The sequence below is a fragment of the Rhea americana genome, unplaced genomic scaffold (assembly GCF_003343005.1).
Source record: "Rhea americana isolate MKP2758 unplaced genomic scaffold, rheAme1 scaffold_217, whole genome shotgun sequence".
Classification (NCBI taxonomy): domain Eukaryota; kingdom Metazoa; phylum Chordata; class Aves; order Rheiformes; family Rheidae; genus Rhea; species Rhea americana.
This window is the reverse complement of record NW_028186317.1, coordinates 1370340-1383871: the sequence shown is the minus strand read 5'-3', so window position 1 is coordinate 1383871 and position 13532 is coordinate 1370340. Positions and strand designations below refer to the sequence as shown.

The following is a 13532-nucleotide window of genomic DNA, read 5'->3' as shown; positions in this document are numbered from 1 at the left end:
CAGAAAGCGAAAGGGGAAACCGAAAACAAAAAGTAATAAAAAAAAATTGCCTCTTCCTGGCGCYCGGCGGCGCGGGCGGGCGGCTGCGGCCTCCTCGCGCCTGCGACCGGCCGGCGAGGGAGGAAGCGGCCAGCTGAAGGCGGCGAGGCCGCGGCTTTTAAACGGCATAATAATAATAATAGTAATAATAATAATAGTAATAATAATAATAATAATAATGGGGGCCCTCTTAAGGGGTACAGCGCAGGGCCCTGCTAGCCCCGCGAGGGGCTTGTTGACGCAGAGCGGTGGGGCTGCGGATGGCACTCGCGTTTTCCGAGGGTGTGAACGCTTTGGGGCTGTTAGGAGCCCTTTGGCTCTGGAAGGGGGGCCCGGGGCTCGGCCCCGCTGGCAGGGGGGATCCGCTGCGGGGACACGGGGGAGGGGGGYGYGGGAAGGGCCCCCCCGGCTCTTCCCCAAMCGCGGAGCCCCGAGGGAGCGTCGCTCGGACCCGGCGCCGTGCAGCACGGGAATGAACACGCGCAGACGAGCACCAGGAGTTTGGCATTTATTTTAATTTTTTTTTTCCTCGTAACCAGAGAAGTACTGTAACCCGTTTTCCTCGACGAGCTTCCGAGCGGAGAAGCCCGTTCGGTCCGCGACTCGGCAATCGACCGTTCACACTTCGGAGTTTACGGATCGGGCCCCCAAGGATGAACCAGGACGCCGGCGCCTCTCCGGGAGCGGGCTGGCGGCAGCGAGCGGGGGGCCGGGGAGAGGACGCGGCGGCGCCGGCGGCTGGACGCCGGCCCTCGAGCGCGTGGGCTTTTTGGCACTGAAAGGGAAAGGGAGGTGATCGGCAGGGGCTGCGACGCTCTCGCTGCGCGTCTCCGGGTGCCCCTTCCGACGGGCTGAGCTCGCCGGGGGCACCGACGCTCGGCCCGCTTCCAAACGCCAAGGACGGACTTCGAGGCGGGGGAAACGGATTTAAATCCGAACTCGGGGCAAGGGACCGCAGCTCTTTGGAGCAAGCTCAGGAACTGGTTCATCCTYGGACCTTTCCTTACCAGAGATCAAATAGCGTTATCAGTTAAGTCTTTTTCTTTAAAAGAAGCTAATATACAGAATATAAAGCACAATATTTACAACAGTACGGTAAACAGGTTCATTTCCACACTGATCAGTAGTCTGTTTTCATGTGTATAAAACAAATTCTTACATGACCTAAGAAGAACGGACAGGAAGTGACGTGGCGTGGGAGAAGATGAATCGATATCCTCCATTTAAACACTTTAAATAATAAATAACCTTTTTTTTTTTTTTTTTGGCAGAACCAAGCTACATACACGTTAGCCACAGGTAATGTGTTTCAGAGACTAAATTGCGTGTTTCTTCCGGTGAGACCACATTACACAGGAAGTGCGTCTACAGTGACCAAGCTTTTAATCATCCTAAACCCTTTCTAATTAAGAAAAAAAAAGAAAAAAAAAACACTTTTAGGATTTTAGATTAAATCTACTTAGGGATTGTCAGTTCAGGCAGCCAACAAACCACACTAATTAGGTTTGCAGCACCGCAGTACCGGAGCCTTCGGCCACGGGAACGACACAGACCGTCAGCTGCAAAGCCCTCCGCGACRCACCCTGGGGTTTTCCTTCAGCGTTAACATCTTCATTTCCTCGGCGCGCTGACCCAGCCGGACGTAAAAGCACCCCCCGTCCCTCGCTTACAGAGGGGTTCAGTGTGGGAGTGCCTCAAACTGGACCGGAGGGAATCCAGATTTCAAGAAGCATCATCAAATAGCCATTTCTTATAATTTTTGCTTCTTCAAAAGAAGCAGCTTGAAAGGCTTCTGCAAGTGCAGAAGCGTCTCAAGACACTGAACTACACACAAAAACAGGCACAAAAAAAGAAAGCACGTGTTTGTTCACTACTTTGCCAGACTCGTGTTCAAGCCTTCAGCGTTCCCCTCCTCGCGCTCTCGCCAGAAGCGGGCTGGCAAGGAGCAGAATTTACAGTTTGGCCGGTAGCATTTCTAGTTCACCTTTAAACCCAGCGCTTTTAGCGCAAGGATACTACGCGTTGCCTTAACAGGGCGCTTAAAACTCAAACCGGTTCAAGTTCCATTTTAATAAAAGCTTCAAGTCGGGCATTTAGGTGACGTAACACTGAAGGAAAACGTTTTAAAACCTGTGTGTTCCCCTCCAACCCAAGCCCTGGACCAGCGCAAGAGAATCCAAGCCCTGAAGTCCCGAAGCAAAAATGCTGAAAATCCTCACGAGGGCATTACACGACGGAACACGGCACGGGAAGAGTCCGGTCCCTCTCGTTACACAGCGTTTTCACTGCTTACTTGTGTCGCAGCAAGTCTCACGTTAAACGCTCGACTCTATAACGAAGCGCTCGCAAACACGAAGCGCAGTCAAAGACTTCCCAGCCTTGCAGGTCTCTTCGTCACACGTCGCAGGCACAAACATTCTTCTCGTCTTTCCGGAGCCAAGGGAAACAAGCAAACCGCTGCTTTGTAGAGACTGCAGTGCTGCGGCACGGCTGTGAGCACCCACCTACCACCGCTGCTCTCACTCAGCCCGCCTCGGGCGGCGACAGAGCTGGTATTTTTGCTGGCAGGAACAGTCATGCCAGAACATCTCTTACGAGAGGGAAACAGCGTTCGGTCTAAACTCCGGCACAATTCTGCCCCGTTGCTTTGTTTCATCGCAGGCAAACGCAGGTTTTCRTCCAGCCAAGTAAAACCCAAGTTTCACTCCAGGCCTTATCACCTGCAGTCAGCAGAGCAGATCGGTCCTTACTCACCCTCTAGCAGAAGGCCTGGAGATCAGGGGGGGCCAAAACCGGGGAAACGGCGACAGTTCTGCAGTGACAGAAAAGCTGGCGACCGGGCGCCTGTTCCCCTCTCGCGACGGGCGGGTGCGTCACAGCCAGGCCTGCGCTGTCGCTTGAAACCGCTTGAGAATCTGGAGTCTCGTCAAAGCAGAAGATACTTTACAAGGGAATAATTGTATTTGCTAACAGAAATCCGTTTGCACTTTAAAAACCTCTAATAAAAATAGAATATATACTGTGGTATTTATAAATACATTACACATTTAGCTTAGTTCAATTCCATTATATGCCCCCCCAAAAGAAACTTTTTAAAACAATTTTGATTTTTTGTTGTCTGAACTAATATGATAGTTACTAAATCCTTGAAAAATGGTTGTATCATATGATTCTTTGGACGGTTTTGAACAACATGCATCCACAAAAGCAACTGCCATTTGTGTACTGAAAACATTTTGTACAAATCCATTTTAGTAATTTGATCTATTATTACACTGCTAACAAGCAAAAAAATTTGCTTCCTTGAAATCCCCTTTTAAAAAATGAGAAACAATGAGGAGGATTTTCTGATTAGAAGTCTAAAAAAGTGTCAATATGACACCGCATTAAGAATAGAAAACAAAAATAAAGTATTTACAGCTTTACAAAGAAAAAAAAAACAAAAAAGAGGTCACCAAAATAATTTCCAGCATTTTCACAATTTTTTTCTGGCAAGCGTTTGATCTGGTTGCTACAGAGTGGTTAAACGCAAACAGAACAGGACCACTGTCGGTTAAATCAGCAGCATCACTTGAGACTAAACTAACCAGAAACTTGCTAGGGAAACTACCAAGCAGCAACCCCCGTAACTCCCAGAAGGTTGACCACCAGCTACTAAGTCCTATACAGCCTAGAGGAAAATAACCCCCCCCCAATCCCAGGTATAAAAACATCTTTTCTCTTCTTAAAGCGGATTACATACGGTTATAAGAAACGGACACCAACCACCACGGTAATTTACCATCGTACACATCACCATCATACACGTTATTTCTATACTCTTCACTACAGCCCCACATCCCTTACACTTATGAACAAATGCAGCCCCCTTACCGATGCTCCTCATAATTATGGCTATGAGATTAAAAACTGTAGGTTACGGAAAACTTATACTGACAGCGGAACACCCACTTCCTCATTTGGCTCACACTGTCCAACTGAGCATATTCTTTCCTACCTCAACATACCAGCTGCTAGTTTCAGGAACACTCAGCCCTTTCCCTACTASGACACTGAGTTTTAAAGAAATATAATAATAATAAAAATAACCCCCCGCAGCTAAGCTGGACGGCTGTTCAAATCGCTCGGTGTCTCCAGTACCAAAGAGCACTTTGTAATCTGAGGACAGCCGAAGGACAGCCTCCGAGGCGGCTGACTCCCCGGGCAAGCAGATCGCTCAAAGGATGCCTCCGCCGAAAGCCCCCAAAGCATTACAGACGTTCAGCTTTGGCGGACGGGTTTCTCAGCCTCCTGAGAAACGACACCTTTAGCAGCTGCAGTTCAAACAGGCTCGATAACCTTAAGAATACTTGAAGGAAAACATGCAAYCCTGGTCCCCTCAAAAAAACCCAAGAAATACCACAGCTGGTATTTCTTGCCCCTGCCCACCCACCCCCCAAACTTGCAGCCTTAATGAACATAGCATTTACCACTTTGGCCACATAAAAAAATAATAGGAATGAGCACTTTGGAATAAGGTTTCTTCTTCAGAGAACAGTTGTATCTATGTGATGAAACGGGCTTTGAAAAAGCCCCTAACGAACAACACAAGAACCATGAAGTTACTAGCTACTCTATGAATAACTGCACCGAGTATTTCAAACGGCAAGGAAACCCCAAGAACATCCTTGAGTCTCTTTTTTTATGGACGGAAGTCACTGACGGATCACTGTGGATCCGGATGGATCATTGTAATTCTCCCCATTCGGAAAACCACAGGGAGCCCATCTGACCGGCGGAGCCTAAAAGCACCGTCGTGTCTCAGCACGAGATGGATCAAAGCGGAGAGGAAAGCTGCGGGCAGCAACGCACTACGCTCACGTGGAGGGGACCGTTTCACTCCCGCCGCGACAGCGCCCGCGGGAACCCTCCGGCATTTCGCCCGGCAGGACGGAGAGGCGCCTTCTGCCTGGAAAYGCACCATCATCCACTGAAACACTCGGGCCCTTTAGGAAGGAAGCCACGCTGGTCAGCCCCGGCTGCTTGCTTACAAAGCAATCCCACTGATCGAAGATCAATAAGTGGGAGAGGCTTAGAAACAAAACTCAGGAAGCTAAAACGCTGGCCATCTTAGCTCCACAAAACACTGAGAAGGTGCTTTAATCCGGTTTTTCCCTGTCCAGCCTTAGCACTGCTCCTTCCATAACAGTTTCTAAGTTTTCTGGCAGGAAAAAAAAAAAACATACATTTGGTATTTATACTCAAGTCACGCAAGTGCTAGTTAACTCTACAGTAACTTTTAGGCAGTATTAACCGTACTTTCCACCTGGGCCTAAAAAATAACAACAAGAGAAGTGTATTGGCTTAGGTTTACACCCTGTTTTTACCTGGCTGAGGTGCTACAACTCCCCTTAATGACCATAAACAGCCTGTTCATGCCAGAGTTCCCTCTGTTACCAAGTAATCAGACTTCTGATGCTGCTTTCTCTGGTTTCAAAAATACAGAGAGACTGACAAATAAAGCCCAGGTCTTCTCACTTTCTCACAGAGAAAGCACATGGCTCTTCTTCCCTAATTCTAGGACAGCAGTAGTTTGGGATTCATTTTACTAYGCCCTAAAAAGGATTACAGTATTTTCTGATTTCCAGCTTCTCTGAAGAACAGTGGTCTGGAACTCTCCCAAAGTCCYGTCTCAAGCCTACATCTATAGCATGGCATGTCAGTTTATCCTGATGCTTTGACTATCCCACTCTAAACATCATGAAAGCAGCAAAAAATGTAGTTATCTCCCAGTCAAAGTAAAATCTGCAAAAAAAAAAAGAAAGAAAGAAAGAAAAAAGAAAATACTGGGGGAACCGAAGGGCTGATTCCCCTCATAATCCAATCACTGGAAACAAAGGCTTTGTAACAAGACATTCCTCCTCAAAGGAAGCTCTACAGATAACTAACATGTGCAAATGTGGTTTTAGCTTTCCTTTCCCCAAGAGATAACTGCAGCCCAGCAAGGACCAAACATTCCATATAAATAAGGCGAGCTTTTTTTTGCATAGTAGTTTATCAGTGATATTCCCACCCCACTGACCCCTCCTTTTGCCACCCGCTTTGCCACCGAGCTGAGACCTGCTTTGTCGGATTCTCGAGTTTAGCAGAAAGCTTGTGCAGATCTCAAAAGCTCCTTCACCCAAAAAGATGGAATGAAGAAATTCCTTTAAATACTGTATAGCTGCTTAATCCTAAAAGCTCTCTCTAAACCCACTATTATTTTTAAGTGTTTACAGTTCAATTTGGAGGCATTCTTTTTTATGCCAGACATTTTTAATCATACCTTAATTGTCCTGGATTCGCTTCTCAATTTGCCAGTGTTCCTTTTGCCAATCAGTGCAGCAGTTCAATAAAACCATAAGCTTATTGAAATACCCAGAGCCTTTGCAGCACCAATCTTTGCTGCTGCCAGATTTTTTTTATAATATTTTTTATAAAAACACCTGCTATTAGTATTCCACTGGAGCTCAAAGTGGCTCAGCTTGGGGCAAAGGCACAATTAAAACACCATGTTTTCTTACAGGACTCTGCATTTATGATTTGTATAACAGTAGAAATTTACAGCACCAATCCTTGGGTGGGGTGGGGATGCGTGTAGGAATGAGTCCTTAGAAACCCTGTGCACGGGCTTAAAAGTCTTTTTTCCTCCATCCATGTATTGTTTTTTTGATCTTTTCTCAAAGTTTCCCTTTCCCTGGAATGCTCCAAATACGTATCAGCTGACCATGGGTTCCACATCCGCCTCTCTGTCCAACTCGTCCTGAATTTCATCTGTGTTTCCTGAGTCGCTGCTGGCTACAGAGCTGGGAGATGGAGAATTCCTGTAGACAAATTCAGAGATAGGTTGAGACAAAAAACTAAGTGCTAATAACAAAGAAAAAAAAAGAAGTTCTTAAAGAAAAGGTGCTCTTTCACTGCCCCAAACAGCTATGAATATCCCTTATGAAAGAGCAGTTTTGCATTAAGCACCAGTAATAAGCATAAGCATCCCATGGGCTCCCAACCCCACATATGCAACCTGCTATTTAAACATAAAGGCAGCCCAGTGAACATGCTAGTGCAACATAATAGAGAGCTTCAAACTCATGTCGCACCTTGAGAAAGGTTTTTGTTGTTCTTTTAAGCCAGGACAGGAAGGGCAAGTGAGAGGAGAAAAATCCCTCTATGGCGTATAAATAGGTTCTCAATATATAAAAAAGAAAAGGTAGAGTTTTTTGTACAAGGCCATAGACAAGGCCTTGGAGGGATTTTTTTGTTCTGTTTTTTTGGGCGGAAGCGGGCAGTTTATTTTGGGGGTGTTTGTTTATTTTAGAATCTAGACAGATTAGGTCTAGATCTACGACATTTTAGACTAAGCGGTGGTGTTGGCTGAACCCTATACACAATTACAAAGTTTCTTTTAAGACTGTTACTTGTCCCTGAACAAGAAAACATTATCCAAATAACAAACCTTGAGGCAAAACAATACTACTGTCTACTAACAAGGTGTCAGGCAACACACGAGCAAAGCGAGTCTCCGAGGCACCCCAGGCAGCACRGTGACCTCATCTTACCTGTCAGCAGAGCCTTTAATAAGTCTACGACAGGTTTCCATTTGTACATCCAGGCCCCTTTTCATACTACACATTTCCATATATTCATGAAGGTGGCGATTCATGTCACTCTTTGCYGTAGCCAGTTCCAGCTGTACGGAAGAAGAGAGAGCGATGAACCTCAGGCAACTTGCTTGCTGCTTCTCCCAGCCTCGTTCTATGTGACACACTGCTGGAGAGGCTAAAACTGCCCGGAGTCAACCCAAAACGCCCGCAATATGCCCTCAAACCTCACTGTTGCCTGCTGTCATCGTACGCCTCAGCTTGTGAAGAGTATTTTAGTCAGAGCTTGACATTGTTTTTAAACACCTCTTGAACTTTTTGCTGCTTAGTATCTTGTTTGTCAACGTGCAGTAAGTAACAAAAGCATGTTCTAGGCAGCACAAAGGTTTTTGAGAAGCTACAGCTGTTTAGCCTGGCAACCTTTGAGAATATTTCTTATAAAGTGTTTCCCGGTGAGATGGTGGGTACCTAAGTCAACTGGGAAAAAAATAGTGCATTTTTTGTTCTCTGTCCTGGAGGTTACAGATTTATGCTTACTCGCTAACAGTGCTATATGGAGAGTTGTATTTAGAAAAAATCCCAAAGGTAAGAAAAAGGAAAACACTTTTGCCTTCTTACACATATATACACTCCACCGTGTGTGCTTGTGTATCAGAATATCCTCACAGGGTTTTCTTCCATTTAAAACAATATATATTTTGTCATGAATCATTTCCTTACCTCTATTTGTCCTATTGTTTCTTGGTATTCTTTGTCTCTTGTTTTAAAGAAAGATTCTGTTTCGTGAATCAAGTTTCCCAGGTTTTCCTCCTGCAGGAGAAAGAAGGATATAGAGTAATCAGTGAGAAATCATAAAAGGTCCCAAACACCACACAAACCAGTTTGTTCAATCTTCTTCCAGGGATTGTTCTGTTTTCCCCACAACAACGTAACCATTCAATGTTATTTCCTAGCAGCATGATATTAGCACTGTGTTTTAATACAGAGCTGCCTTCCTCAGTTTCTTGAAGAAAAGGCTGCAGACAGCCTAAACTAAGTGCATGCTCTGTGCGGTGAAGAGGAGTACATAACCATGAGCACGCAAACTTCATTACATGAGCAATTCATCTGCAGACTGAAGATTCTCACTAAACTCATTCAGAAATACAAGTTCTTATGGTCTTTCATACAAAGGGGTTTTTTTTGTATGACAAGAAGGAATACTGCTCCATTCAAATGGCACACTAGGTGAAGACACTTTTGTACAGTACAATCACGGCTTTGTACACACAGCTAGAAAAGTCTCTAGTCAAGGATCCTACTGACCAAAGACTCCAACAATGACACTCAAGAACTTGATGCACACCAAAGAACCCCCCAAAAATATATGTATTTTAGGAGGTCTTTTCTGAATCTTTCCCAATGCTGATTTTCAAGTTCCACTCAGTACCGGACAAGTGCCCCAGTAACAGTCTGAYCAGTGCACAAAAATGGTAATAGCTCTCTAGACATACTCGATTTTCCCTTGCTTCTGCAGTGACCAACCCACTGCTAACAGCTTTGCAGCGGAAGCTCATTTTCAGATTATACACTATTACTCTCAAGTCCTTCCAGTCTCCATCGTCTTGCACGTATACTCCACGTGCATTGCTTCTTATTACAATTCTTCACGTAACTGCTGAGTAAGACGAGCTCTCTCAAGCACACTGCTGATGGAAACAGTGCACACAAGATCACAGATACGTGGCGGTACCCACCAGAAACACCCTGCTTGGCAACAATACCTCTATCGTCATTCCTTGGTATCCAGAGCACATAACTTGTGGTCTGAGCTATGAACTCAAACATATAGCACTACTCCACACCTTCAGAGGGACTAAACCAACWGTCTTCTAGTTTAATGATGTCACTATTCTTTCTTTCATGTTATCATCTACCTTACTTTTTTTCAGAAAAAAAATGTTATCGTCAATTTAATGCAACTGAGGAGCATCAATTATGTCACCATCCTCTGGCCACATCTGTAGCAGATTTATCAGGATCCTACCTGGGATCAACGTCAGGCTAACCAGCCTATAGTAACAAGAATCATTCCACTTATCCTTTTATATGCAGGAGAGCTTTAAGGAGGAAGGTCATAAAAGAAGGTGGCTAGGGCACTTGCATAAGAACTTGAAAGGAATAAAGCCAGTGGAAGACTCAGGCATGTAAAGCACTATGTTAAAAACCAGGCACAGRCTGAGCAGTCTTTATTCTGCATCTCCATCTACAAGACAAATCTACCCTTTCCTTGTATAATTTTCATTTAGAAGGATTTAAGCTTCTTAAAACCTTTAGAGTTTTTGCATGGAAGGTCTGAGTTCTGCAATATTCCTCTGATAACTGTGCTTATACATGCACACATGGGTATATGCAAATAAATCTGTCACTAATTCCAGCGCATAGTTACACGTTATCACTCTGCCACTCGCCCTGCTCACAAGACAACATACAGCTAAGTACAYGGCTTTCTGCGGTTCTAGCACTTTTAAATAATCTCTGCAGTTTCACTGTATGCCAGATGATAAACAAATGGTACGATGTAAATTAACGCACCTCTGGCAGCCAACACGAGACAATATTCAGAAGATTGCTGCCTCAGCATCTTTACACTATAGCGGTGATGGAAGAAAGCAGGATTATTTCTCACCTACTGCTGTCATACTACCCAGTAATGAAATAATAACATCAYGTTTAAGATCGCCTGCACAAAGCCAGACCTTGCCATTTAAATCTGTCTTTAGGCCTGTTTAAAAGGGCTCAGGAGTCACTGAATGAGGCAGCATGAAGCCATTAGTTTATTTTGCATGGAATCCTGAGGATTAAAAGCAAGCTGTTTATCATCCACCAAAGCCAGGAGATGCCTAACGGCAGGAAAGACGGAAGCACAAGAGTCACTGGTTCAGAAGCGCCATGAGGTCTTCTGCCATCACAGCCTCTTTGTTTCTGACAGGCCGTTTATAGTTTAATATCATTTAGGGACTATACTGAACTTATTTTTCTCCCCACTAGAAAAATGTGCAGTACCATCCCACATCCTGTGTGCATTATTTCTGTGTCAGTAAAGGTGTGAATGATAATCCACAGAGAAAGCAAGATGCTGTGTGAAGGATATAGGGCTTTAGATGAATAACCGGTTAGGGAGACAGATTGTGTGATGCTTCTGCAACAGCTAAGACACATCAGATCCCTTGACACTCACTTGGTATTTTAAACACTTATTTTAAAGGAGTAGAAGAAATGAAGTTTGGCAAATAAACTGATTGGACAGATCGAAAAGCAACCATAAACAGAAAGCACTAAGAGGATTTGAAATTGAAGCAAGTTTGCCTGGCAAACTAGATCACCAGCCAAATACCCRAAGGCGGAAACGGCTAAAAGAGCAGCTGAAGGACACCATTCCTGCAGAGACGAGTTTAAGGAAACTCACCTCTCCTTGGAGGTCAATCGACGGATTGCAATTTGTGAAGTCTTCCCAGAGTAGCAATGTTTCCTCATTCTCCTCCCATGTTAAACTATCACAGTCGTCATCAAAATCAAAGGTCTCACGTCTGGTAAGAACACAGAAAAAAAGCATGAGGGAAAACAACTCTAGCCCCATTTCCTCAGTCCTTCAATGATCTTCTACAGGAAAAGACTATGAGAACTGAGTGAAGGAGACAATACAACTGTTGCAAATCTTGGAAGTTTTTAAAGACAGGCTGTGCCGCTGCCTGCAAGTCCCTCGCGCCTGGGCTCTTTGCCACCCCCAGTACAATAAAGGGACCTTGTTAACATTCCCAGTTCAAGAACACACTCCCAGCTTCCACCTCCAGGTGGTGCTGCAAGTTAGTCTCCCCTATTTGCAAAACCACAAAAATTGTTTAAACTATTCTTTTTCTATGTGGGAAAACGAACCCAAATACAGTTTGAGAAATTTTTACAAGAAGTAGCCACTAGAAGACTCCCTGCAGATTTTAATGCTGAAGTTTTGCCAACGTTTTCCCTGCAGCAGTTACAAAAGTTAGCTTCAAGACAGCGATGAAAAAAAGCTGTTCCCCAAAACAAYGCACAAAAGAATATAAATAATTATTACTGAATTGAACAACAAGAATACTACTAAAACCACTTAAAACTAAGAATAAACACGGGTAGAAGTGGCCTATAACACCGTTATGTGGTCAAGCCTCTGCAGTGCAGCTGGTTGTGCAATTAAGGAAAGTTTCAGAAGGCTCTTGAGTTGCTTCTGGTTTSAACAGAAGCAGAGCCAAGCCCCAGTAGCTGCTTCTTGTCCTTGTTAAGGAAGCCTGACAAAAATCTGAAAATGCTCACAGAAGTCCGCTAATTTCTGAGTGAGGCATTTTTGTTTCTTTAGTTCATTTCCTTTTAAGCAGATAACATCTCGAGCCGGAAGCTGAGTACAACACTGTCTTTAGGAGACTAAAGAGCTTCACAAAAGAGGCAGTCTGTGCCTACACTCAATCTGACTCAAACAAAAAACCACACACACACWCGGACATAAGTGATTCTGCCTTTTGCAATACAATTTGTTCAAATCGGTTTCTTTTYGCAAGAGCTATCTTTGTTAGAGAGCACAAGGACTCCCAGTTCCCGCTGCTGCTTACTTCAGTCACACAAATCGCTCCAAGATGATTGCATTTTGGCTGCGTTTTGCTAAACACTTGGTTCTTTATTAGATAACATGCAAATTGCTTTGAATTTCTGTTAATGAGGCAAGTTGCTCTGCTGTCTGTAAACCCTTCCCTTCTACCTCAAAATGCCCCCAAGCATACTTCAGGTGTGAAATCACCTTCGATAAGCCATGAACACTGATCTAAATCAACCTGCTTCAAATCTATCAAGATGATTCCTGAGATATTGTTTTTTTTCCTCTTGTTGAAACCAAGAACTACTGAACTATGTGAAGGTGTCCACCTTTCAGTAACAAAGTTGTTCTACAGACAATTTAAGATACTTTGCGTGGACAATCTATTTGAAAAGATAGCTGGTAGTACAACTGTGTCTTTGTGGCACAAGTAAGAACTGTAAATTTAGTCCAAGGTAAGTTTTAAAATATTTATGTGGTCAGTAATTATCTGCCAACTAGTACAGGACCAGGAGAAAAAAATTTCAATCAGCAAAATCAATAAAAGCTGGATATCACAGGTCAGGTGTAACAATGCCACTAAAACTTATATGTGTTACCAACCTAGTGGCTAAGCTGGAGCCTCTTGTTTTTCCTAAGAAAAATCAACATGCTATTTGCTGTCATATTGAATTCCAGCAGAGATGAAAAATCTGCATTTATTACACTGAAATCTGGATGCTTTACACTTGACAAAGAGAAATGAGCCTGAGGAAGAAATATTAATAAGTGTCTAAAAACATCTAAAACAGGAGTCCTAACAAGAGGAGTTACCTACAGCTTTTGGGCAAAGCATGTCTTCCTCTACATACAAAATTGAGGAGGAAAGTATACATGTACCCTCAAAATAAATCTTCTGGCAACAGCTGACAGTAGAAAGCAGCTAGTGCTCCTTAGAGAGTATCATGTTTACTCTTATGTATTAAATACTGCCCTACATTGTGTGGGAAAGCACTGGGAATTGTTCCCTCTCCCAGCACAGTCACTGCAGAAGCTGGCAGACAGCTTGCGCGTCCAAACGCTCAGAAGGTCAAATCTGCTGCACYGGCTGGGGCTCCCCTTTGCCAACAGAAAACCGTGGGGATCCCCAGAACTCTCCCCAGCCACCCCGGCATTTCCAGGGCAGAGCAGGACAGCCGCACACATCGCCCACCAGCTTCACAAACCACTATACGTAGCGCCAAGGCGCAGTCTCCTCTTAGCTGCCACCAACCTGCTAACATGCCCATTTCAGG

General features: G+C 44.3%; 2 protein-coding genes across 2 annotated transcripts in view; both read right to left on the bottom strand.

Annotated features, from left to right (window-relative positions):
- ALDH4A1 (aldehyde dehydrogenase 4 family member A1) overlaps positions 1–1654 on the bottom strand; it is a 7834-nt gene extending 6180 nt beyond the window's left edge. The window contains exons 1-2 of the mRNA XM_085305235.1: positions 1622–1654; positions 587–814 (exon numbers count right to left, since the gene is read on the bottom strand). Coding sequence (XP_085161361.1) covers positions 587–814; positions 1622–1654 — 261 coding nt within the window. The remainder of the gene's footprint in view (positions 1–586; positions 815–1621) is intronic.
- The window catches only part of IFFO2 (intermediate filament family orphan 2), a gene marked incomplete at its 5' end in the record, with an annotated part of 42272 nt that continues 29253 nt past the window's right edge, over positions 514–13532 (bottom strand). Inside the window, 4 exons of the mRNA XM_085305234.1 lie at positions 514–6881; positions 7614–7744; positions 8376–8465; positions 11104–11224. Of these exons, the coding sequence (XP_085161360.1) occupies positions 6776–6881; positions 7614–7744; positions 8376–8465; positions 11104–11224 (448 nt within the window). The remainder of the gene's footprint in view (positions 6882–7613; positions 7745–8375; positions 8466–11103; positions 11225–13532) is intronic.